Consider the following 25,184-nt stretch of genomic DNA (forward strand, 5'->3'; position numbering starts at 1 on the left):
TATTACTGCTTTGTGCAACATATTTTGACTTTGTGCATTTTATTTTATTTTTTAAATTAACCAGAATTTTCATTAATACTAAGTGACATTTGTTCAGGGTGGGCTTGGTGGAGTCAAAAATCCGAATCCTGGTTGGAAGTTTGGAGAAGAATGAATTTATTACACTGGCTCATGTGAATCCCCAGTCATTTCCAGCACCCAAAGAAAATCCTGACAAGTAAGCAGTCTTCTAATTTAATCTAGTTTCCTTCTCTCCTTTTTAACTTTTACTCATAGAAGCTTTCTATAGGCAGTTTTTAATAACTAGAGTCACCATTCTGTTGATCACATATGGCACAAAACCAATTTGAGATTAGTAGATTAGGTTTTCCAGATCAGAAACACTGAAGAGACAAATTATTTCTTGAGAAAAATCAGTACTAAAATAGTTCTCTGATAATAGTCTAATGATGGTACCTGTGAACTAATTAGAGTTCAAATTCTGCATATCTGCCTTTTAGCATTTCTTAAGATTTCTTTCTTCTCACCCATATTATACAGTGGTTATCAGAATAACTGCTATCCCAAATATGTCTTGCTTTTCATCTTAACTTTTTAAAAGAGAGAACATGCTTTCAATTTACCTTGCAAAAAATCTGATTTGTGATAGATTCTGAAACACTGGGAAGATCTGTTAATAAAAGGCTCACATTATTCTTTTAAGGGTCTTTCATAGGTCAATTTCTGGTTCAGTTGTTGCTGTATTATTATTTATGTGAGATTCTACTTTGCATTTGGAAGGTGAGGGGAGTTTTAGTAATGAGCTTTTTAAAAAAATAAAGTAGCATTAAAGAAAGATTGAAAAATACAGGTGAATCGATCATTTGAGATTGTGCTGCGGTGGCACAGCTGTTACTCTGATTTGTTGGTACAGGTTGTTTCCTTTTGCAGTCCTGTAAAAAGAGTTGTTATTTGAGCTTTTTATAATTTTTGTTTCTGCAGTCTTAATTATTAAAAGACTGATCCATTCAGCATATAGATTATTAAATGTTCAAAGGTAGCTGAATCACCCATTGTTCCTATTATTACGCTGTAGTCAAATTACTGTTCATGTCATCTTTTCTTCTTTTTCTTTTTTTAAAAAAAGATTTATTTATTTTAGAGAGAGAGCAGGGGTAGGGGGAAAAGGAGCAGAGGGAGAAGGAGAGAGAAACCCAAGCAGATCCCGTGCTGAGTGCAGAACCCAACACGGGGCTCAATCCCATGACCCATGGACCCATGAGATCACAACCTGAGCCGAAACCAAGAGTCGGATGCTCAAACCGACTGCACCACCCGGGCGCCCCTCATGCCACCTTTTCAACTGAGTTTTAAAATTTTAAGGAATATATATTAAGTTCTGGTTAAAATTTTATGTCTAGAATAAATTTTTTTTCCAGATTTTTCTAAAATGCGTTATTCCTTTTCCCTTGTTAGTTTGAACATAATTTTTGTTGTGCCTTTGGTACTTTGGGATCATCATTAACATTGGCTGTTAGTACCCTGCTTAGTAATAGGAATATGAAGGACAGGCATGGGGGAGGACTTGGAGTTCTGATGGAGCTTTGGTTTAGAACTTTACTTAGTTTGCTTATACATTTGTATTCCAGGTTTTTCCACATACCTCAGGTTGTCAACCACATTGATAACGTTTTCATGAAGTCTTGATAAACTAGTAACACTTTTCTTACTTTGCAGGGAAGAATTTCGCACGATGTGGGTGATTGGGTTAGTGTTTAAAAAAACAGAAAACTCTGAAAATCTCAGTGTTGATCTCACCTATGATATTCAGTCTTTCACAGATACAGGTATATCTCTCCTTGGATGATCAAAACACGTAACTTGCATATTTGAATTTGTCTTCATGTGTACCATCGTGACATTTGCAATAACTGTTAATTTACTTGGGAATATTGAACAGTGATTATCAGAATAATTTTAATGTTTTGGATTAGTTACTAGTTTCAGTAATGTCTAATATATAAGTGGGTTTTTTTTTGTGTGTGATTTTATTAAAGCACGGGGGCAGGACCCATGGGCAGAAAGAGCTGCCATAAATGGTTTTAGTTTTGTTTTGTATTGTAGATTTAAAGTTAAGTAGGACCATTTTAAATTTGTTCACAGTTATTTATGAAATTAGAAACCATCTGAGTATTTGATTGTGTAAAAGACTGAGTCTTTGTCTGACTGCCTCAGTAATCTTGAAGCTTAGACGTTTACACAGCTAGACTTCTGGTGATGTGAGGAAATTTTATTCTCTGTGTCAAATACAGACTCAAGTGTTGATTCACGGGTATAGGGTGATTAGAGCTATATTTCAGATTGACCTATACCCTGAGAGATAAAACTGAGTTATAACAGTTTATCTAAAGAACAAATGGGTGTAGTTCACAGAAGTGACGGCTATGTATAGATGCACAACTTTTCAAGGGAATGGTGAATATGCATAGAGACAGTGATGAATATACAGGTCCAGTGACGAGAAGGCATACTTACGTAGTCAGGCAGTTGCACCTGTGTGTGGAATCACTAGCAGTGTGACATCTGGGAGCTGCTCCTGATCAGGTGCTGTCGGGATTCTGACCATCAGCAGCCTTGCTGTTGGTGATTCAGTGGCAGTTAAAGTTTCAAATGAAACAAGATGAACTCTAAATGAGACACATGGTAGTTGCCTTCTTGGAAAATTCAGATTAAAAATATTCTGTTTCTTACAAAAAATTGAGTTGCTTTCTTTCAAATAATTGATAATTGATAAGTAGGTTTTTCATTTTTAGGAATATAAGTGGAGAATATGGCACAGTTCTTTATGGTGAGGAACATTGAAGGATAGTGTCCCCAGCAAGTAGTAACCCTTAATAACCGTGAGAGCAAAAACACTCATAGATTTTTTAGGATGTGATTTGGAGGGTGGTAACTCCACTTGCTTAATGCCACAGAAGTGTTTTTTTCCAGAGTAAAAATTCTGATGTCAACTTAAACTATAAACTAAGAAATCATGTAGAGATACTTGAATTAGAAAATTTGTTTTGTGCATTTCATCTCAGTTGAGTTTATCAAAGACTGTGCTAATGAACCATCAAGATTTTCAAGGAACTTTTATTTTGGGAGGGAAATGTTTAGTTGTCCTGGGCCTTGAAACATTTTAATGGAATACTTTGTGGGATTTTCTTTTTTCTTTCTTTTTTTTAAATATTTTATTTGAGAGAGCCAGAGAGAGCGCTCGAGCGCATAAGCCCACACAAGTGGGGGGGAGGTGCAGGGGGAAGGGGAGAAGCAGGCTCCCCACTGAGCAGAGAGCCCCACTTGGGGCTCCATCCCAGGACCCTGAGATCATGACCTGAGCGGAAGGCAGATGCTTAACTGATTGAGCCACCCAGGTGCCCCCTTTGTGGGATTGTCTTTTTCTTTTTTTTTTAATTAATTTATTTTTATTTAAATTCAATTAACATATAATGTATTATTGGTTTCAGAGGTAGAGGTTAGTGATTAATCAGTCTTTTATAACACCCAGTGCTCATCACATCACGTGCCTCCTTAATGTCCATCACCCAGTTAGCCCATCTCCCTACCCCTCTCCCCTCCAGCAACCCTCAGTTTGTTTCCTATGCTTAAGAGTCTCTTTTGGTTTGTCTCCTTCTCTGATTTCGTCTTTTCTTTTTTTTCCTCTCTTCCCCTGTAATCCTCTGTTTTGTTTCCTAAATTCCATGTATCAGCAAGATCATCTGATAATTGTCTTTCTCTGATTGACTTATTTCGCTTAGCATAACACCCTCTAGTTTCATCCAGGTTGTTGCAGATGGGAAGATTTTATTTATTTTTTTTGGTGACTGAGTAGTATTCCATTGGATATATATACCGCATCTTTTTTATCCATTCATCTGCTTATGGACAACTGGGCTCTTTCCATGGTTTGGCTATTGTGGACATTGCTGCTATAAACAATGGGGTGCAGGTGACCCTTTGGATCACTACATTTGTATCTTTGGGGTAAATACCCTATAGTGCAATTGCTGGGTCTCAGGTAGCTCTATTTTCAACCTTTTGAGGAACCTCCATGCTGCTTTCCAGAGTGGCTGCGCCAGCTTCATTCTTTGTGGGATTTTCAGTACTCAAATTCTTACTTCCAGTCTCTTCCAACTTCACATCTTTCTGATCTCAGGTATTGGCGGCTGTATCCCTGTAGTTGTTCAAGCTAGAAATCTTGGAGTCCTCCTTGACTCCTGTTTTTCTCATAACTTGATGTTAATGCATTAAAAAATCCTTTTGCCTTTACTTTTGCTATCCATTGAGATTCCTGCTACTAATTGCTATTTCTACTGCTATCACACTAGTCCAAGCCATTTGTCATTGCTCTGTTGCATTACTCCCATTACTGTAGTTTCCCTGGCCTGTCCTAGCCCAGCTATTAATGGGATAATAGTTATTCTCAGCCAGCATCCAAAATGATATTAAGCCAAATCATGTCTTGCCTACTTAAAGCCTATAATGGCTACCAATCTCATTTGGAAAGTTCAAGTCCTTCCTTACTGTGGTTTGCAAGCTTTTATCTAATCTGGCCTTCTCATTATGTCTGTGGCCTCATTTCCTGTTACAAGTTCAAAATCCTTTATTCCATATGTCTTGGGGCCAGAAAGGTAATAAAGTTAGTAAGTAAAATTCCTAGTGGGGCTTGGAGCAACATTTGGTAGTCAGCAACAGTAACATTTCTCCAGGGAACTGTTCAGGATTCACATTAAGCAAAGGTAGAGACCAAATAGCCACAAATAGGTGAGATCAGGGTTAGTTTTTGTCAGATGAGTTTTGGTGCCAATTATAGGAAGAATTTATGTGTCGGGAGCATTTGGGATTTTAGAATTTCTCTTAAGGGATTATGGATCTTGACTTTTCCTTCTCCCCAGTGGCCTTTTTGTTTTACTTAAATATTCCAGACATGCTCTCAACTGAGGACATTTTGTCCTTGACCTTGGATCTTCCTGGACTGCGGTTCCATCAGTTATTTTTGCTTATTTACTTCACTTTCATTTCGGTCTCCACTCTCTCATGTCCTCTCAGTTTCTATGCTGAGCTTCTTGTCTTCTTCCCTACTCAGTTTTTCTCCATAGCACTATCATCATCTGATATGAAATATATTTTACTTCGTTGTTTCCTCTTTACTGTATTGTCCCTACTAGAATGTAGACTCTGAAGTTCTTTTGGTCTCTTAATTTTCTGCTGTATCCCCCGTGTGATACAGTATTTGTTATATGACTCAATAAATAATTTGTTATATGACTGAGTGAATGGATTTTTCCATTTGGGGATTCTCTGGAACTTACTTAGATGAATTTATTTTTAGCATTTTCTTTTTGTTCCTGTGACCTCTATTATTTGAGTTATTCTGTAATAGAAGATGTTAACTACTTGTGTTAAGGTTTTATCCTGCAGGTTCTTGAAAAGGTATCTTTGGGTTTAGTCAGTAAGTTTGACTTTTGCTACATTTGTTACATAATTGAGCTAGAATTTTAAATAATAGTGGTAGCACAAAAGGGTATGAAGAAGCCCTTTTTTTTCCAGTTCTGCTTCTTAAAGAGTTACTCTTCAAAGTTATTATCTTAAGAGTAATTAACTGGAAGAGTTAGTATACTTTGTGCTTTTATTCATTATATAGACCTTGTGGTAAAAGGTACTTGGAGTTTGCTCAGGCAATGGATTATGTCAGATTAGAGAGAATTTTGGCCTGATAGTTTTATGCACAGGATTGCTAAAAAAGGATCCCTACTTAGAATAGCTTCTCCTAGGTGAGTTTAACTGCCTTTGTTAAAATGTTTCTATTTCTTGTAACAATTTCCTAATTGTGTAGTTTATAGGCAAGCAATAAACAGCAAGATGTTTGAGGTGGACATGAAAATTGCTGCAATGCATGTAAAAAGAAAGCAACTCCATCAACTACTACCTAATCATGTTCTTCAGAAAAAGAAAAAGGTAAATTTAGAAAGTACTTACAAAAGCATTACTAACATAGTGTTTTTACTGTATTCAATCTATCAGTACTTCAACATTTAGACTCAGTTTAAGTCATGCTTGAAGTAGATCACAGCATTTTAAAAATCAGTTCCAGGGAGCAGTTCCATTATGTGAAACCTTGCTCCCAGTCGTGTTTCTTGCATGTATTTGCAGACCTCAGATAGATTAGTGGCGATGCTTCCTATCCTTATTTTATGTAAGCTTATAGTCTCTTTCAGAGTCTTCTGTTCTTATCCATTTAATACCCACATCAGTATCTAATTTCCTTTCCTTTAAAAAGTAAACTAGGTAATATGTGGATAAATTAATTATGTGACTTTTTATAAAAATGGCTTTGTTTTGTTAAGAATTACAGATGTGTATTATTGAAAAATTAAGTTATTGAATATAAAGATCACAGACAGAGGTGATCAGAGTTAATATTTTGTAGAATGTCGTTCTGGTAATAGTGCTTCCTGTTGAATAACTTATAGCCATATTTTTCTTATTTAGACTTACTATAAAGGACATATTAGAATTTTAGTGCATAGATGATAATTACATTTTTATATGTGATTTCAAGAATAGGTGGCTTATTTCTATAATGGAATATACACTGCAGTGAAAATGAATGGATTAGAGCTACATCTATTAATATGTTCATTTAAAAGGTTCTGATGAATATGTACTATTTAATAATTTTATATAAGGTTTACAAGTTTAAAAGATGTAAAACAATATCTTATTTAAGAGAATATGAAAGAAAAGTATAGCATATATTATGGTACAAGCATCTAAGTCAAGGACAAGAACTTTGGAGTAGATAAAGCTGGTTCAATTTCAGGTTCCACTGCTTCCCAGCTGTGAGACTTGGGCCAGCCATATCATGAACATCATGTTCTTGATTTGCTTCTTCTCTAAAATTACGATAATATATTTACCTACCTCATTAGATATTTTGTGAGGATGAAATGAGTTAATACCTATAACAAGGTGGTTTTGGCTGGTGCTTGGCACATAGCGAATGCTCGTATTTGTTTCTGTTATCACCATAACTTGGGGTAGAGGTACTTGCTTTTTTATATTGGTCTAAAATGCAGTTTTAAAAGGCATTTTTGTTTTTAAGGTAACTTAGTACATTAAAGCTTTTATGTGACTTGTTTTCCTCTCATCCTAATGCTTTTATGAGTTAACTAAATAATCTAGGAAGTGGCAAAAAGGTACTGATCTTTTCTCAAGCCGTTTTATTTATTTGTAATAAAATATACATAGTTTGCCATTGAGTAATTTTATTTTTAAACTAAAATGTCAAGCCAGACATTTGTCTTCTGATTGTCCCTTGGTGTTATTAATAAGTTTAAGCAACCATACTTAAATGTGTATTTGCTACATGTAAAAATACATAACCATTTTATGTGTTTTCAGAAGTCAATGTAAATAGGTTGTTATGTTCTTTAATACTTAACCTATTTCTATTTTATTAACACATCTATATATAACTGAGGTTATTAGATTTTCCAGAACCCTTGATCCTCAGATTACCTTTTAAAACCCCTATATATATGGTATTGTTGATTTTTGAAACAAAGTATAGTTTAAATAAATTTTATTTTTATTCTATTAAGATATTATCTATCTAAATATAATCTTCTAGAAATAAAAATTATTAGTGTTCAGAAATAACTTTAGTCCAGACATTTTATTTATCAAATAAAGCTTAACTGTACTCTCATCACCGTGTAATAGCTACTTTTCACCTTTCAGTGTGTGTTTCTACATAGACTATTCGGTGCCCATATGTAACCACATATCATATGTATTTTTAAAAGGTTTTTGATGGTACATACCCTTTTGTGACCTGCTCTTTGGGTGTTTATTATGTGTCCAGATTACATTACATTACAGATACTATGTGGCTGCTTAGTATTTTTTTTAAATGGCTACAGTATGATTATATCTGTCCTTTATTTGACATCATTTGGACTAGTTCTAAGTTGCTGCTAGTAAAATAGCACTTTCTTGTTTTTAGTAGTAGTATCTAGAAATCTAGATCCATGAATCCTTTCTCTTAGACTCTTATTAATAGCTTCCTTTTATTAACTGCTATTTGCAAAGCCCTATACGAATGTTTTTCTATATTTAATGATAAAACAACCCACAGATACTGTCTTTTATAGAAGAAACCAAGTGGCTGATAAACTTGCCCATGGTTTTATAGTAGGAGACGTGAATTGGACCTAGGTCTCAGTGCAAAGCGTATGTGTTTATTTCTCTCTCTAGTATGTTCTGTCTTTATTTATCTTTAATTTGAAAATGTGGATAAAACATTTATGATGGCTTGGCATTGAAGTCTCTTGTGCCAAACTTGATATAGACAAAGGCAAAGCAGAGCAACTGTTTTGTGTTCAAACCAGCTAGTTAAAACCTTCGGGTTCACAGATCATCCTCAGCAGTGGCCTGTTGTCTCACAGGTGTTTGATCACCTGGTCAGGCAGGTAACTGTGTAGAATTAGTAAAATTTACTTACTGTACAAATCCTTGTCTGGTGGAGAGTGAAATTGGTAGTTTTGCATAGGAAAGAAGCTCATTAGAAAATTCATTTCACAACTGACTTCATAAACAAGTGGCATTACTTTCTCTTCCTCTCCATCCTGCCAAATTTCATCTTCCCCATTTGATCAATATTGATTTATGTACAGAAGCAATGTCTGTAGTGCTAGATAAAGAATGTCTTGTCATTTGGGAAACTAGAGCGCGCGCGCGCACACACACACACACACACACACACACACACACACACACACACGGGATATGGGTTTTTGTCAACAATGCAGTCATTTCCATTAAAATGTTTCTGTAGGTAAGTGGAGCACCAAGGCCTAAAAGTATTCTGGAAAAAAAAACCTGAAGAAATCAATTTGATATTGCAATACTATTGATTGTAGAAACAGAAACTAAGTTCTTTAGAAATCAACTTTCATCCCATAGAAACATTCATAGTTTAAGCTTTATTTTGGTTTTCCTATATTAAGTAACATTTTGAGTGCTTTGATTTTTAAGAAGCAGGACTAGCATTAGGATTTACATGTGGATATTAGATTTCACTTTCAGGAAATTATTTCTGCTTCTATTTTCACAGGATAATTCATACTGTTAGATGTACCATGTTAAAATTCTAAGTTGGCAGTCAGAGCACCAGAAATTCTTGGTTTTGAGAGAGCCTCATTTATTTATAGATTTTTAGAAGTGGTACTACGCTGTACTTATTTGATAGTTGTTTTGACATTACACAATTTTATGTTCATTGTAGAATAATTAAAAATTGATTAAAAAAAATTGGTCATAATCCCAAAAGCCAGATATATTCATTGCTAGTATTGGGTTTATCATTAAGACTTTTTTCCTAATATATATGTTTATGTGTCTGTATATATTTATAGTTATCTGATTTAAGATCCATGTGTTTTCACATTACAGTGCTTTTTAGCGTGCAGCGTGTCTTGTGGAAAATGTGTACATTTAATATAGCATTCCTTTCTCCTTTTTTCTCCCATGGAAGAACTGTAGTGTAGTCAGGCCTCTTAGAAGTCTTTACCTTATAAGTCAGCATGGCATTTCTGAGTTTTCATGAACTTAGTGATTTATGCTTTGTAGTAGAAATCGTATATCAAAGTAAAAGATGTTCATGTTTCAAAGATCTGGGTAAAATAAAGATATATTTGACTAAATATCTTATTAATTGCAGCATTCAACAGAAGGTGTCAGATTGACGCCTCTGAATGACAGCAGCCTCGACTTGTCTATGGACAGTGATAACAGCATGTCTGTGCCTTCACCTACTAGTGCTATGAAGACCAGTCCATTGAACAGTTCTGGCAGCTCTCAGGGGTAAGGAAAGCGAGGGAATGAAGTGGAGTGGCTGTTCACTAAACGTATTTGATGAACTCTCTTGTTAGAGTCATCTATTTAGAATATTTATTCCCCTTTTAATTTTTTAAAAATAGCAATTAAACTTATTTTGGGGGGAAAATAATTTTTATTTTTGTCCTATTGTGTCATACTTGTATTCCGTTTTTGGGACAGGTGTATCTTAATTCAGATACGAATGAATGTTAGCACCGTAATCCCTCATTTCACATACAGATGGTCCCTGACTAACATGGTTTGACTTACGATTTTTTGACTTTACAGTGGTGCAAAAGCAGTACACAGTAAAAACCATACTTTGACGTTTGAATTTTGAGCTTTTCTGGGGCTAACAGTATACCGTACGATAGTCGCTTGCGGTGCCTGACCGTGAGCTGCAAGCGCCCCGTCAGCCCTGCGCTCATAGGTCAGCAGCCGCTACGCGGACACCCATTCTGCTCCCATGCAGCCATTCCGTTTTTCACTTTCCATACAATGTTCGATAAATCACATGAGATAGTCAACACTTTATGTTGAAATAGGCTTTGTGTTAGGTGATTTTGCCCAGCTGTAGGCTAATGTAAGTGTCCTAAGCATGTTTGAAGGAGGCTAGGCTAAGCTGTGATGTTTGGTGATTATGTGTATTAAATGCATTTTCGACTTATGTATTTTCAATTTATGATGGGTTTAATGGGACGTAACCCCATCTTAAGAAAGCTCTGTATTGAGGCTTCTGCTGCCTCCAGTGAGAACTGTATGGTGTGCTAGGGAGAATGGACAAGAGGGATAAAATCACCTTTCTGTCCCGGAGCCGCTTACATCTGTGTAGCAGGGGAACAAATCTGTGGACATATAAGGGGCCTGCTAAGGAAGGTGAAGGTCTTTGTGGGATGGTCTTAGTTATAGGAAACTTTTTTTTTTTTAAGAATTAAGTGTCTTTAAAAATATTGAACACAGATAAACATTTTTGTTATGAAAAATACATGGCTATGGTGGCAAAAACTAGAATACAAAAAGCCATATTTATGTTTAACCTTCTATAAATTTTTCCAGTGTATCCTTGCAGAATCTTTTTTTTTTTTTTTAATGGAAATACTAGGGTATCTTCAAAGGGATTTGTATAGAAGCCTTTTGTACTTTGAGTTTATGCACATGTCTGTAAAATAGTAACTATGTATTAAGTAATTTCAGAAGTTTAAACAATGTTAGTTTCTTATGTAATACTAAATAACTTCTGTAAATAAGACTTCCGGATTTTAAGTTTACAGTTGTATATTTGCTTAGCAAATTTTGAGTATTTATTATGCACTAGCCATTTTGCCAGCTATTTCTGGTTTTCTTCCTGCATCTGTGGTGGTTCTCTGGCTGGCTCTCCCTTTCTGTTTAAGTCATTAGATGTGTGTGCCCTCGAGGGCGCTCTCCACGGTACTTGTCCCCGCTTGGTATTCTCCCTTGGGGGAGTGGGATCACCTGCCCTTGTTGACTTCATTTACATCTATGTACCAGTGAACTCCAAAGCTTTTTCTTTCTTTTTTAAAAAAAAATTTTTTTAAAGGTTTATTTATTTGGGAGAGCACGAGAGAAAGAGGGAGAGAGAGAATCAAGCAGACCCCGTACTGAGCACAGAGCCCAACACGGGGCTCAATCCCAGGACCCCGAGATCATGACCTGAGCTGAAACCAAGTGTCGGACGCTTAATCGACTGAGCCACCCAGGCGCCCTGTGAACTCCAAAGCTTTAATAAGCTGATTGCCCTGGTTGCGTGCAAATGTCTTGCAGGCACCAAAAGTCTTAAGTCCTTCTGTGTCGCCACCTTGTCATGGCGTCACTGTTCCACAGCTGCAGAGTGTGAGCTATAGCCAAGGGAGCGAGAGTAACCACAGAGGACTTTTTGCTTTTATTTTTCTTTCAAGGGGTAATTAAAATGAGATTATTTAACTGCGATAGGATTTATCTGAGACAGAAATGTTGAAGAAATAGGAGAGTAAAGGATGGATGATTTGAGTTTCCTGAAATGACAGGAGGGAGTGGGATCCCGCACATAGAAGAGGAGGGATGGCTTTGAAAGCCTTTGTTGTATATCTGGGCCACTGGGTGGTTTTTAGGGTGTCACAAACCCTTAGATTTTGTATGAAGAAGCTTATTTCTATTTTTCAGACCATTTTCTTATTTATAGCCTTGGATGGAATTTTCTTATACCCCAAATCCATTAAGTCTATTCCCCCAAATCGGATACAGATTGTTTTTAAAACTGTCCTGTTTAATATGCTAGTCACTAGCCACATGTGGTGATTTAAATTTATTAATATTAAATAAAGTTAAATATTCAGTTTCTCACCAGCCGAGTAGGTGCGTCTGTATAGTGCTACCGTACTGGATAGCACAGCTCTGCGACATCGGCCAGAGGGTTCTGTCGGACAGCACTGCTTTAGAGTGTGTGCTTTGGGGTGTTGGTTATGTTGTAGCAGGTAAAGTCAGGTACTAATACATACATAGAAGTAAAACCAAAGAATCATTTCCTTTAGAAAATAACTTCCATATTAAATTTTGTTATGGAATTTTATTTTATACTTTTCTGTTTGCTTTTTCACTTTTTTCTTTTTTTCTTTTTCTCTCTCTTTTTTTTTTTTTTTTTTTCTTTTTTAGCAGAAACAGTCCTGCTCCAGCTGTAACAGCAGCATCTGTGACCAACACACAGGCTACTGAAGTTTCTGTGCCACAAGTAAATTCCAGTGAAAGCTCAGGGGGTAAGGAGCTGGGGTGGACAGGCTTGAGAATCCTTACACCGTAGTTGGTGTTAGCCTTCGTTTGGAAAGATGGCTTTATTGATTAAGTGGTTCGAATTCAGTTTTTTAATGCTATTGTATAATTATCAATGAAATAAAATAAAATTCAGAGACTGAAAGCTTTACTTGTAACTTCCTTTTGACAGGATTTATTGTAATTTTTATGTGTTCATGTACTTACCTACTTAGGTACATCGAGTGAAAGCATTCCTCAAACTGCCACACAACCAGCCATTTCACCACCACCAAAGCCTACGGTCTCCAGAGTTGTTTCTTCAACACGTCTGGTAAACCCACCACCTAGACCTTCAGGAAATGCAGCAACAAAAATACCTAATCCTATAGTAGGAGTCAAGAGGACATCCTCACCTCATAAAGAAGAGAGTCCTAAGAAAACCAAAACAGAAGAGGTATCTATATATTAGTTAGCCTTGGGAATACCAGCCTGCCTATTTTAAAGTCCAGTAGAAGAAAATCTTTGTGAGCCAGAATTGAGAAGCAGCAAGGAAGAAAGCTTTTAGAAAAAGTTTAGGTAGTGCTTTTAGGGCCATAGTCTCTCTTCACCCTTCTACTCTTCTCAGTGACTACCTCTTCCATAAAGCTGTGCCTCATTTAAACTTAGCTTGTCTAGTCTATAACACAGTTTAGTATGTCATCCCAGTTTCTTATTCTCTCACAGCTGTATCTTTTATGTGTACTGATTCTTTGATAGCCCCTTTGGACACAGTTCTGTGATCCAGATGGAGTTTTGGAGTTTCTTACACTGTACTTGTTATTACAGGGTTACTGAATATGAGGTTTTCAAGGAACTCTTACTGAATAACTGGCCATAGTTGCAAAGTCAGATTAATTTTGAGACCTTGAATGATTACTTCCTCCAGCCCTTCAGGAAATTTTTTAGCAATACTTTCACTTTTTATAGTGGCCAATTTACCTTGCCAAAGTCTCAGTTTTAGGGAAACCATTAAAAGTGTACATGGATTTTGGTGTGTGTTTTAAAATATAAAACAGAAGTAAGTAGCCTTGTTACACAATTTCATTGCTCCCTGGAATCACTCTCATGTTGTTTTCCTGTTAGTAGAACAGTCATTGTTGCCCCAGAGATGACAGTCCAAAAACTCCAATTTCATTGTGATTTTTGGTTGAAAATTTGTTACTTAGGAGTTTACTCATTTCACCAAAGTTTCTTTAGAAAGGGAAAAAAAAAAATCTGGATTTTTCTCATGGGAGTGTTTTGATCTGTAATAGTGAAATATTATTATCTCTAATTTGTAAGTGTTCTATTCCCCAGCTTATTCTGAATCCTTTGGGTTTAGATTTTTTTGGATATGGTCACTATTAACTAAATATGAATAATTTGATGAATTTTGTTACTCTAATGATGCTGAATGAAGAATGATTATATCATATCATGCTTTATAACACGTGTTCTGAAAACCCGTCTGCGTAGTTATTTCTTAAGGCAGTGATTTTCTGCCTTGCTTGTACATGAGAATTTTTCAGAGTGATTCCCCCCATCCCCAATAGAGATTTTACGGCCGCCTCCAGATACACTGAATCAGAGACTCCAGAAGTTAGGCCTGGGAATCTTTTATTCAAACCCCCTAGTGCTGCACGACTCTGTTGTGCAGCAACCTAAGAATGTGCTGATTTTGGTGGAACTCCACATTGTGTCTATTGATACTTGTTTGGAGTTGGCAGAGCATTGCAGAATTCACATTTCTTTTTATCTCAGTAAGTATATGTAAGCATAACTGGAGATGCCTGTTCATTCTGTTTACTTCTGTTAATGGTTTAATCCCTTAACGGCTCCGGAGAGCTCTGACTCACGGTGTACCGGCATAATGCTGGTAGGTTCATTTGCACTTACTTTGGTAGAAAACACTCCTGGTTCCTGTCTAGATAGAGAGGCAATAGGAATATAGGATTTTTTTTCTTAGTATGGACAATTTTAAGTCTATACACAAGTAAAGAGAGTCATTTCCTGTGCTTGCGTACCCACTGTGTAGCTTCGGGTGCAGGGGCCTCCACCAGTCCTACACCCTTCATTCTTTTGGCCTTTTCCATCTTCCTCTGTCTGGACTATGGAGATTAACAATCCAGACATCATATCATTTCGTCAGTATTTTTAAAATCATGTATCTAAAAGATAAGGATTACAAAAAAGAAAGCATAAACAATAAACTTATCCCGCTTAGAAAAATCAAATATCTAGTTAGTGCTCAAGCGACCCTGATTGCATCATCATTGATTTTTTTTTTTTTTAAGTCTTTGTTTGTTCCATTCTGTAACTACATAAGATCCCTATGTAGCTATTGATTGATTTCTCTTAAGTATTTTTTAAAACAGATTTCCCTTCCTTTTTTCCTTGCAATTTTTGTTTTGTTTTTTAATGTTTTCTCACAGTCTGGGTTTTGTTTATGGCGGCTTCATGGAGTTGACTAACAAAAAACAATTTTATGATATAGAAGAGACCTGAGGATCTTAGGTATTTTACAGGCTGATCTCATTTCCCAGAAGGAGGACCTTGAGTTTCAGTGGTTTTTCCATTTATAAAGCTAATTAAAGTCAGAGTCAGGAATAGAACCCAGGCCTAAATCTCATGGTGCTAAAGGAGAAGATTGTTATGAATATCATCATTTTGGAGCTCTCCTAAACCGGATCTTTTATTCTCTGTTAATGAGTACTTGTTACTAGAAATTTTAACAAACCAGAAAGAAACACTGGTCTTAATTAATCATGCACTAACATGTGTATAGACAGGAGGGGTTCAGGGGTGGTCAGGAGGTATACTGCTGCTTAATTTGCATCATATGCGAAGGTGTAAAATAAAAATAGACAAATGTTTGCCCTGGATTGTATGCTTAAATGATGCTATATATCTATTTTTAAACTTTTTCTTATGGAAAATTTCAAACATGTACAAAATTATAATGAACAGTCCTGTTTGCATCACTTAGCTTCCGCAGTTAACAGCTCACGGCCAGCCTGCTTCATCTACACATCTACTTCCTTTCCCCTTGTTATGAAGCAAATCCCAGGCGTATCATTTCAGCCATAAATATTTTCTGTGTGTATCTAAAGATAAAGATTTCTGAAAACACAACTATAGTATATTATCACCATATATGTGTGTGTGTATTTATATATATGTGTGTGTGTATATATCAGTATATTTACCAGTATTAGCAATAATTTCTTAGTGTTACATATCCAGTCAGGTTTGATATTTGCCCTGTTATCATTACTGTTTTTGAAGTTTGTAACGTTTGCAGGATACAGATAAGGTCCTTATTAGAATTGGTTTATATTACTGTTAAATCTCTTCTACTCATAGAAACATAGTTTCTATGTCTTGTTATAAAGCTACATTTAAAATTATAATTTTCCCTAGTAAATACAGCAGAGAAATTAGGGTTAAAATAGTTTTTCTTAAAGGGATGTTAATTGCAAGTCACTGCAGGAATGGGAAAGTACAGCCATCTTTGGCTTCTCTTTTGCTTTCTTTACCGAAAATGAGTTGTTTTTGAATATAATTATAATAAATTAAAAAATTAAGACTGGAAGAGAGCATTTCTCAAACCTCCAGTTCTTCCGGATGTTACTAAGTTTTACTAAGCGGGGGGATTCTGTGGTTAATTAAGTTTGGGAAAGTTAAAGAGGTATTCTTTATAGAACTTCTCAGAACCTTTTATAAAAAGTGCTAATATGTATGTGAATTTCCCAGAATGGGGGTCTATCGATAGGATTCCAAGTTTCTAAATTGTTTGATCAATGAACTCTTTTTTTCTCTTCCTGACAAAAAATATTTTATGAACTTAGTGGTTTTAGGAATGTGATTTAGGTGGTGTTGATCAACAGTAACAGCTTTCTTCATATTCTTTGTTCGGAAGATACTGAAGCCAAATTAAATATGTTACATTAAAAATTTTTTTTCAAATGAATGAGTGATCTACTTTAAGGCCATAGTTGATCTTACAGGTTAAATTATTTTATAATTTAAAAAATTTTTATCAATTAAAGCATTGATTGGCAAATAATCTAAATTTTTCATTTTAGAGAATAAAGCTTTTTTTTTCAAAAACAGGATGAAACAAGCGAAGATGCTAACTGTCTTGCTTTGAGTGGACATGATAAAACAGAAACAAAGGTATACTAATTTAGCCTTGGAATACATACACAATTAAGAGTACAGAAGATGTGATAGAAATGTCTCTAGAATATTGTACTGTCTTTTGTTCTATAGGTTTTAGGTTGTTTTCAGTATTGTTTTTAGAGAAGTGTTCGTCCCTTTTGAATGTTAATTTATAATGCTGAAAGTGAATTTCTCAAATGTTTGAGGTCCTACTAAATGCAGGGTAATCTGGGTGGACACTGAACGGAATAAAGTGATGAGTGAGGCATGTTGTGTGCCTTTAAAAGAACTTAAAATTAAGTAGAGAAGATAAGAGGTAGAAGCAACTAATTATATTATCAAAGAAGATCAAAGTAATTGAGGCTGCTGGGGTGGTGAGGGGCAGGAGCAGTGGGACGTTATTTCTGACTGAAGAAACAGGAAGAGGCTTTGTAGAAAGACCATGTCGTATTTGACGTAGTCCTTGAAGGATGTGTAGGATTTGGGGCGGTCCAAGATAAGAAGGTCATCTTACTCCGTGGGTGGGCGTATGGTCTGTTTTGAGAATCAGTTTTTGGCAGAAGGTTCTGGCAAGAGCCCTGGGGTGCATGGGGCTTGAGGTGAGAGCGTGGTTTAGCCACACCGTATTAGAGTCCAAACACCATTTTTTCAAAAATTGAAATGTACTGAAGGCTTTTAACTTTTTCCTCTTATTTAAGGTAGAAAATTTGGAAATCCTCTTCCAAAATCATTCCCATAATCGACATTTGAGCAAGTATTCTTTTGGTGCCTGTAGATTTTATTTGGGCAAACATACAGTGCCTTTGCTCTCAAATCTTTACTCACTCTGTAAAGCAGGAAGAATGTTCCTGTGCTTATGTCATTTACAAAATATTAGTAAGCTGTCTGAAGGCTGTAACTCTGTTTTATTCAACCAGTTCCCAGTAGTTAGCAGTTGTTTCTAATAAAAAAGAAAGTTCTTTCTTACTATAGTACTGACTGTAGGTAAATACCTGCCATCCATTTATATTTATTAGAATAAATTAATGAAAGAGGAGTTACTGAGGCAAATAGTATGCTTACTTTTAAAACTCGATGCATAACTCCCAGTTTGTGCTTCAGAAAGCCTGAACTTCCATTTCTGTTACCTGCATCCTGTTTACCCCGTTCCGTTTCATAAGAGAAAATTGACATTTCATTGTTTTATTACTGTATATGTTTTATAGAAATTCAGGTTTTTACATATTTATTTTCATTTGTTTGTGTATATATGTAGTATTCTGTTTTGTGCACAGCTTTAAAAACGTTGAGAGCAGTGGCATGACATGGTTCTCCTGGTATTTTCTCATAATATTTATAATAGATCCCTGCATTGATTATTGAGGAGGGGAGGAGAAACCAAAAAAAAAAAAAAAAGGAATGTTTTAGGGACTTTTTTTCTACTTTTAATCGAAGGTGTGGGAACAGCTTTTATCCTTTTGAAAAGGTAATTTTATTTAATAATATTAACTGGGTTTTGTTCTTTTTCACATAGCTAGGGCTTAGGTTTGTAGTGTGTTAATTATTGTCTGGGCAACATTTCATAATGTGCCTGTGCGTGTCTTTAATTATTATTTGCTCCAAATGTCCAAGTTGGAAGTAGCTGGAAAGTCAGGAGATACTCTGACCATGCCCATAAATACGAAGTAGATAAATAGAAATGTATGTGTATGTGACAAGGGCGAGGCGGCCTGCGGCCAGGCTCACTACATGATTTTGTGATGTGGTCCCATCTTTCTCTTGATCCTCCTGTCTTCCAAGTTGTCTTCTTTATTAGCCACCAAACCCAGTCATGTTCTTTTATTCTTTTTTTTAAGTCTCTTTCCTCCCCCGTCCTCTTTGTCTCACAGGAACAACTTGATACAGAGACAAGTACAACTCAATCAGAAACTATTCACACAGCGGCTTCTCTGTTGGCCTCTCAGGTACTAAGTGCAAAAAGCAAGGAGAGTTTGTAAATGTTGTTAAGATTAGTGTGGTGTAATGAATTAAAATGAGCATATACAAGAAGACTATTAAAATTCTCTCTGTAACAGTAGTTACTCGCTAGCCTATCAATGTGTGTATCGTAGTTTAAAGGTAGAGCATCAGATTTGATAGAAACGTTGTTTTGCACTGTCAAGATGCTAACTCATCCCCTTATATATTATTTGATATTGCAAATTATTTAAATCCTCACTAGTCACAATATGCAGTATTCATATAAAGGTTTTCTTTACAGATCAAAGAGTGAATTTTAAATCATGACAGAACTAAAAAACATCTTTGTGGATCTTTTTGTGAGGTTAAAATGATTTTTTTCTTTTTAAAATGTGTTTGTCTCACATTTTACTTCTGATTTTCAATTGTTAATTTAATGTAACCCGTAATTCTTTCAAATTATTTTTCATTTGTCCTAGAAATTGTGATAGTCCCTTCTTACATACAGTAGGCACCTAGAATCTTTTCTTTCTCTCTTTTTTTTTTTAATACTGATTTGTGAACCTTCATTTTGTTTGTGAAACAATGATTTTGAACCCTTTCAAAAACTGAGTATACTTCAAAGTCTAGGTCATATTCTGACACAAAGTAAATATTTTCTTTAAGTAGATGTTGAACTGGTGACCCTCTGCAAGACCACTGAGATCATTGATGCTCACAGTGAGGCTGCTGAACTGAGGCAGTGATATTTTGCTGCTTTGTGGCTCAGAGTTATTTATTTATTTATTTATTTAATTTATTTATTTAAAAAAAATTTTTTTTTTTTAAAGATTTTATTTATTTATTTGACAGAGAAAGATAGCGAGAGCAGGAACACAAGCACGGGGAGTGGGAGTGGGAGAGGGAGAAGCAGGCTTCCTGCCGAGCAGGGAGCCCGATGTGGGACTCGATCCCAGGACCCTGGGATCATGACCTGAGCCGAAGGCAGACGCTTAACGACTGAGCCACCCAGGCGCCCCAGAGTTATTTTAATGTGATAATTTTAAGATGTGTTTTTGCTAACTATTAACCCTCATAGCCTCTAAAGAGAGAAATATCATGTTGAATTTCTGGAATGTCATTTATTCCAGAACTTATCTAATAAAAATTTGGGGTGGAGGAAGTAACTAAAGCAACATGAGGAAATGTGCTTGGCATTGATACACGGACAAAGTAGTCTGTCGGTCTTGAGCTCCTGTGATATGACTGCCACATTACTCTGGGGGCCTGCCACATTACTCTGGGGGACTGTTTTCTAGTTTTCTCTTTTATTAAGTTCATCCCTATGGTGATGAGTACTTGTGGGTATTTGCCTTTTTGTATTTTTATGGGGAGGTAGAACTTAATTTCTAATGTAAAGATTTGTAGAGCCATTGAGAGAAAAATCACCCAGTTAATAAAAAGAGTGATGATGTTGATTACCAAAAAAAAAAAAAAAAAAAAAAAAATTCCCTATATTTGGTGATACAACGGGTATATTTCTTTCTGGGGAGATGATTATAATATTGTGGCTATGTGTAATAAAGAATCCTTATTGTTTTGAGATACTTACAGACAAAATGGTAGCATCTCTGGGATTTGCTTCAGAGTAAGCTTGGGAGTGAAGGTGGGGGGACGGTGGATGGTTCTGGTTGGGCCGCTGGTGAAGCTCGGTAATGGCTACATGGGATTCATCATAGAATGCGCTCTACTTGTGTGGATGCTTGGAATTTCCCATAATAAAACATTTAAAAATTTCTCTCTCTGTTTTTGAATGTTAAAGAAGCCTTGTGATTTAAACTTTTTTAACATGAAGTTTTCCTAAAATTTAGAATAACTAAATTATTGCTGAGTTGTATAGATTTAATTTTATAATGTATAGGGGTCAGAAAATAATGTCCTGGTAACTGCCGCTCCTGTGTGTGTTCTCCCACACGGGGGCGCTCCAGCACCAGTCACCATCACAGCTGTTAGTGTTACTACAAGTAAATACAGTTTAACATGACTTTAATAATTATATGACAGGTCATTCTTAGAGGAGTGTGTCTATGAAAGTTGTATTTTAAAATTACTTAGGAGTTTTCTGTGTATTGCTAAAACATTCATATTTTATTATTTGAAAATTACAAGTGTAGAACAAATAGTTTTATAGTAATAGTCATGTTTATTTGCACTTCATTCTTGTTTCTCTTTAAATTTTTAATACTTCTGTGGTAGGGTCCCATCCATTTCTTAGAAAGTAAAGCAGTGGAAAGTAAATCTCATTTTTAAGTTACAGTGCTTTGAACAATGTTGTGTTCTTTGCTTTCGTTCTCAGAAAACATCCAGTACAGACCTTTCTGATATCCCTGCTCTCCCTGCAAATCCTATTCCTGTTATCAAGAATTCAATAAAACTGAGATTGAATCGGTAAAAACAACCTCAGGGGTCCATAAACAATATCTGCCAACTCAACCTGTTGTCTTCAAATGCTAAAAAAGGAGAATGGAGGGTACAAGACTAGACATGACTGAAAATGGATATAGGTTTTTTTTGTGACCTCCCTTACTGGGCTAATCAGCACTTGATCGGAAGTCCAGGTTAGTATGTGAAGCCAGGAGTACTATTATTATTGTGTTAGCAACAGTTGCATTAACTATTTCAAAAAATTACTGCCTTTAAAAAAAAAAAAAAAAAACCTCAAGCTATATTTGTATCCATAATTGACATCTGGATTGGGTTTATGTTTGATGCATTGTTTGGAAAATTTGCAATACAAACTGGCATAAGAATTCCTTGTTCGATGATGCACTTTTATGTATTTTTTTATTAGAAAGTAGAACTAATTTTAGATTTTCAGCTTGATGGATTTTCATTTTTTCCTGAAAAATTTCCTTTACCATTAGTCTTCAAATTGGATACCATTGTGCGGTGGCGTACTGTTCTACTTCAGAGAAAGGATGAGAGGACATCTAGTTCAGTCCCTGTGCGGTAGCTGCAACCCTTAAAAATGAAATGTCAACTCTAAGGGTATATATTTGACATTGAAAGAATAATTAGGAAATAGTTGGTTTTGATGGGGTCATGATTAAGAAATGATATATTGGTTTTATTTATAGAATTGTTTAGAGTGCATACAAATCAGCGATCAGCCAGCAAATATATTTCTTTGAGCTTATTAAAGCTCCATATTCTTTTGCCTTCAATCTGTTGTCTTTGAAACAAAGCTTTTTGCTCCCTCCCCCTTTTCTTTTTCCCTTTTTGCTTGTATGCATAAGGTAGAACTTAATTTCATAAGAAACAAAATGCCAGTATTTTCTTAAGCCATGATGTGAAACCAATGATCCTGTGGCCATGTGGTACAGAACACTAAATTTTGGTCCTGTGGCTGAAACTTTAGGGCGACTAAAAGAAAAATGCATGATGCCCTATCCGGGACGGCCATTTGATCTCTGGACATGCGGAATTTTGTACACTCCACAGAACTCCTCTCTGTAGTAAAGTTGATTTTCAATTTTAAATGTGGGCAAAAAGGCATTTTCTCCAAGAATTTTAAACTAATTTTTATTTTTAAATGGTTGACCAAAATTTGTCAGTAAATTTTACATGTAGAAACATTTTAAAAATCATTTCTAGCAAGCACTTGGCATCTAGTCAGCTCTCTACTCCTTTTTCATTTTGTTTTATCCGATCAATCGGTTAGGAACTCCTTTCTGCAAAGAAAAGAAGTCCTCATAATTAAGCAGCAGAGCATCCATCTTCACGAAGTATGAGGGGTGCCAGATGTTGATAAACTTAGTTATTCTTTCCTAATCTGGACAAAGCAGACCTAACAGATTTTCTGATGAGCATGTTTATGAATCTTTCATTGTGCTCCATTCTTATCACATGTGCATTTTTCATGTTAAACTGCAGTTACTTAAACTCTTCCCCTGTCCTTCTAAATTAATTTTCCAAAGTTGGAGTGTAGTCTTTCCCCTTAGGCTATGCATTAATTGAGGCTTTCTTTTCACCGTACCTTATGATGTCTAGTAGACAGTGTTTCCGCTTCCCACATCTTCGCTCCGCACACTCACCTTGCCCTTCCTCCCACCACCTAAGAAAAAAAGATGGTCATGCTAACAGGTGAAGTGTACAAGGTGTCTGTGTGTTTTGTGTAGCTTCAGAGTTAGATTGAAATTGCCAGGCACAGATTTAGTCTTGTCATTTTGTTTACACATTGGGGAAAAAAAAATTCAGTTTATTAAACGTTTCATGTAACTGCACCCAAGTTTTGCCAAGCTGGAAACTTGGACCTTTTCTGTGTAGTGACTTTTTAATTCTAGTTTTCATAACCTGGAGATCAGACTGTTGCTTTCGCATGATGTATGTAGTGTCTCATGACTGGAGTTTGCTTTGTTTTATAGTATCTGTACTCCTTGTATTTTTCAAGAGCTATTTTGTAAACAGATGATGTATTTCTCCATTGAAAACACAATAAAAAAAAAAAAACAGCACAATCCCACAGTTGGCTGGTTTCTTTTGACTGACTTTGCTTCTCTTGTTTTTTCAGTGATAAATCGGTTCTACTTTTAAGTTTATGGTATGGCCATAAGTGAAGATTTGCAAAAGAATTTACTTTGCTTACATTTAGAAAAGATTTGCTTCTGGTTAATTTATGCTTTAGTTTTATGCAGCCTAGTATTAACTGATACCTTCCGTGATCACGATTTTTCATATAAATGATCATTTGGGAGGAAAACGTGAATGTAGTTACTAATAATTCACTCTCAGCTGTCCCCTTGTCTACAGTATTTATTTTGTGTATGTAGACGATACGCCTTTTCCGTATATTTGTTTCATGCACGTAGACAGTGTACTGCTGATTGGTTTCCTTTTCAAAGCTTTTGGTTTTCAGTTATTTCTGTGTCAGCAGGTGGCACTGTTGTTTTTCAGTGAGTTTAGGATTACAGACCACAGACCGGCTAGGATCTGCTCTTTCTCATTTCACCAAACCCAAATCAGATACTGCTTTTCTTAAACCCCCAGGTGCTCAGCATTGCATACTAAACTCATGGGTTAGGAGGGAACTGCTTTGTATGTTTGTAGTGGCCAGCTCCTGAGTATGGCTGTCTTAAGTGCCCTGAGTGGAGGGATGGACCTCCTGATGTTAAAGTCATTATTCTAATGGACATGCAGTCTTGTGTATTTCGTTCCTGAAATTCCAAATTCTAATACCTTTATTATATATAAAACAATATACGACTGCAACATGGGATGACTTTTCATTAAGCTTTTGGGAGTATTAGGAAAAGGGAAGATACTGTGCAAATTACCCTTTGCTCCATTGTTCACACCTACAGAGTTGAACTTGCGGGACTTCCTCTACCTCGATAGACACCTAAACATGGGACTGAATAGCCCACTTTCTGACTGATCACCCACATGGTCTTTTGGCTTTTCATGCATCTTGCTGAATTAGTAAAACAAGTAAAAGTGTGTTTTGTGGCTCTGGGTATATTCTGGAATAAAGTTTGTATTTTTCTAATTAACACCTCTGTTTTTTTTCTCCACACAGAAAAATGTTTTAGAGCTCTGCGTAGTATTAATTCTGGCTGCACTCAAGGTGGCAATAAGTGATCAGCAGCTCCAAGTAGTAATTGATGTATGAAAGGGTAAATCATTAACATACATAAGCTTGTAGACCAAGCCCTGGGAGTGCTAACTGTTCGTGCACTTAAATGCATTTAAGCAAAAAGAGAAACTGTTTATCTAAAAAGGCATTGAATAATCCTTTGGATATACTTTTGCCTATTTTAATTCTAATAAAAGAACAGCACAAGGAAAATTAGTTGCTTTTAGCCTGAATTGTATGTTTTTTTTTTTTTTAATTTTCTGTTTTATTCCTTTACTGTTAGTTTTTTTTTTTTTTTTTTTCCAAACCAGAATCACAAATGGATGCTGTCTTAAGAGCTGAACTTGTTGGTACATGAAATATTAAGTGTGTTCTCTAATAAACATGACTTTCAGTCATATAGCGACAAGTGGTCTGTTTAATTCCGTGTAGTGTTTGTTTTTTATATTTGTGTAATCAATTTATTCATCCTTTCTCTATACTTACCAGTTTAAACATCCTTGTGACATCTTATGTAGCTTTATTGGCACCAGGAAAGATGGCATCAGTATTTCTGAGCCATGTATTTTAGAAGTGGTTGCGTATACTTCATCCTAGAACTGATTTCATATACTTGGGAAGTCATTTCAACTTCTGCTTCTCTTCCTCAGAGACATACTTTTGTCTCAGTGTTCTGCGAACATCATTGTCACTGATCAGTGATCAATCATACATGGATTTTGCTGAACGGGATGGAATTTTAAGTGCATTTTTTTTCTTTCCTCATCTCCCAATTCACAGGCCTTTCCTCGAAAGGGTAGAATTAAGG

At 35.8% G+C, this 25,184-nt stretch overlaps 1 protein-coding gene across 4 annotated transcripts in view; it reads left to right on the top strand.

Moving 5' to 3' along the window:
- Positions 1–24,777, top strand: part of PAPOLA (poly(A) polymerase alpha) — a 59,937-nt gene extending 35,160 nt beyond the window's left edge. The window contains exons 14-22 of one of the 4 annotated variants that reach the window (XM_032405885.1): positions 98–217; positions 1,717–1,826; positions 5,858–5,979; positions 9,746–9,888; positions 12,553–12,653; positions 12,882–13,102; positions 16,780–16,842; positions 18,696–18,770; positions 21,101–24,777. In XM_032405885.1, coding sequence (XP_032261776.1) covers positions 98–217; positions 1,717–1,826; positions 5,858–5,979; positions 9,746–9,888; positions 12,553–12,653; positions 12,882–13,102; positions 16,780–16,842; positions 18,696–18,770; positions 21,101–21,196 — 1,051 coding nt within the window. In that variant the 3' untranslated portion in view covers positions 21,197–24,777. The remainder of the gene's footprint in view (positions 1–97; positions 218–1,716; positions 1,827–5,857; positions 5,980–9,745; positions 9,889–12,552; positions 12,654–12,881; positions 13,103–16,779; positions 16,843–18,695; positions 18,771–21,100) is intronic. The other 3 variants (XM_032405888.1, XM_032405886.1, XM_032405887.1) reach the window with 3 other exon arrangements.
- Positions 24,778–25,184: the final 407 nt, after the last annotated feature.

This window comes from Phoca vitulina, unplaced genomic scaffold, assembly GCF_004348235.1.
Source record: "Phoca vitulina isolate PV1807 unplaced genomic scaffold, GSC_HSeal_1.0 scaffold7, whole genome shotgun sequence".
In the NCBI taxonomy this organism is placed as follows: Eukaryota; Metazoa; Chordata; class Mammalia; order Carnivora; family Phocidae; genus Phoca; species Phoca vitulina.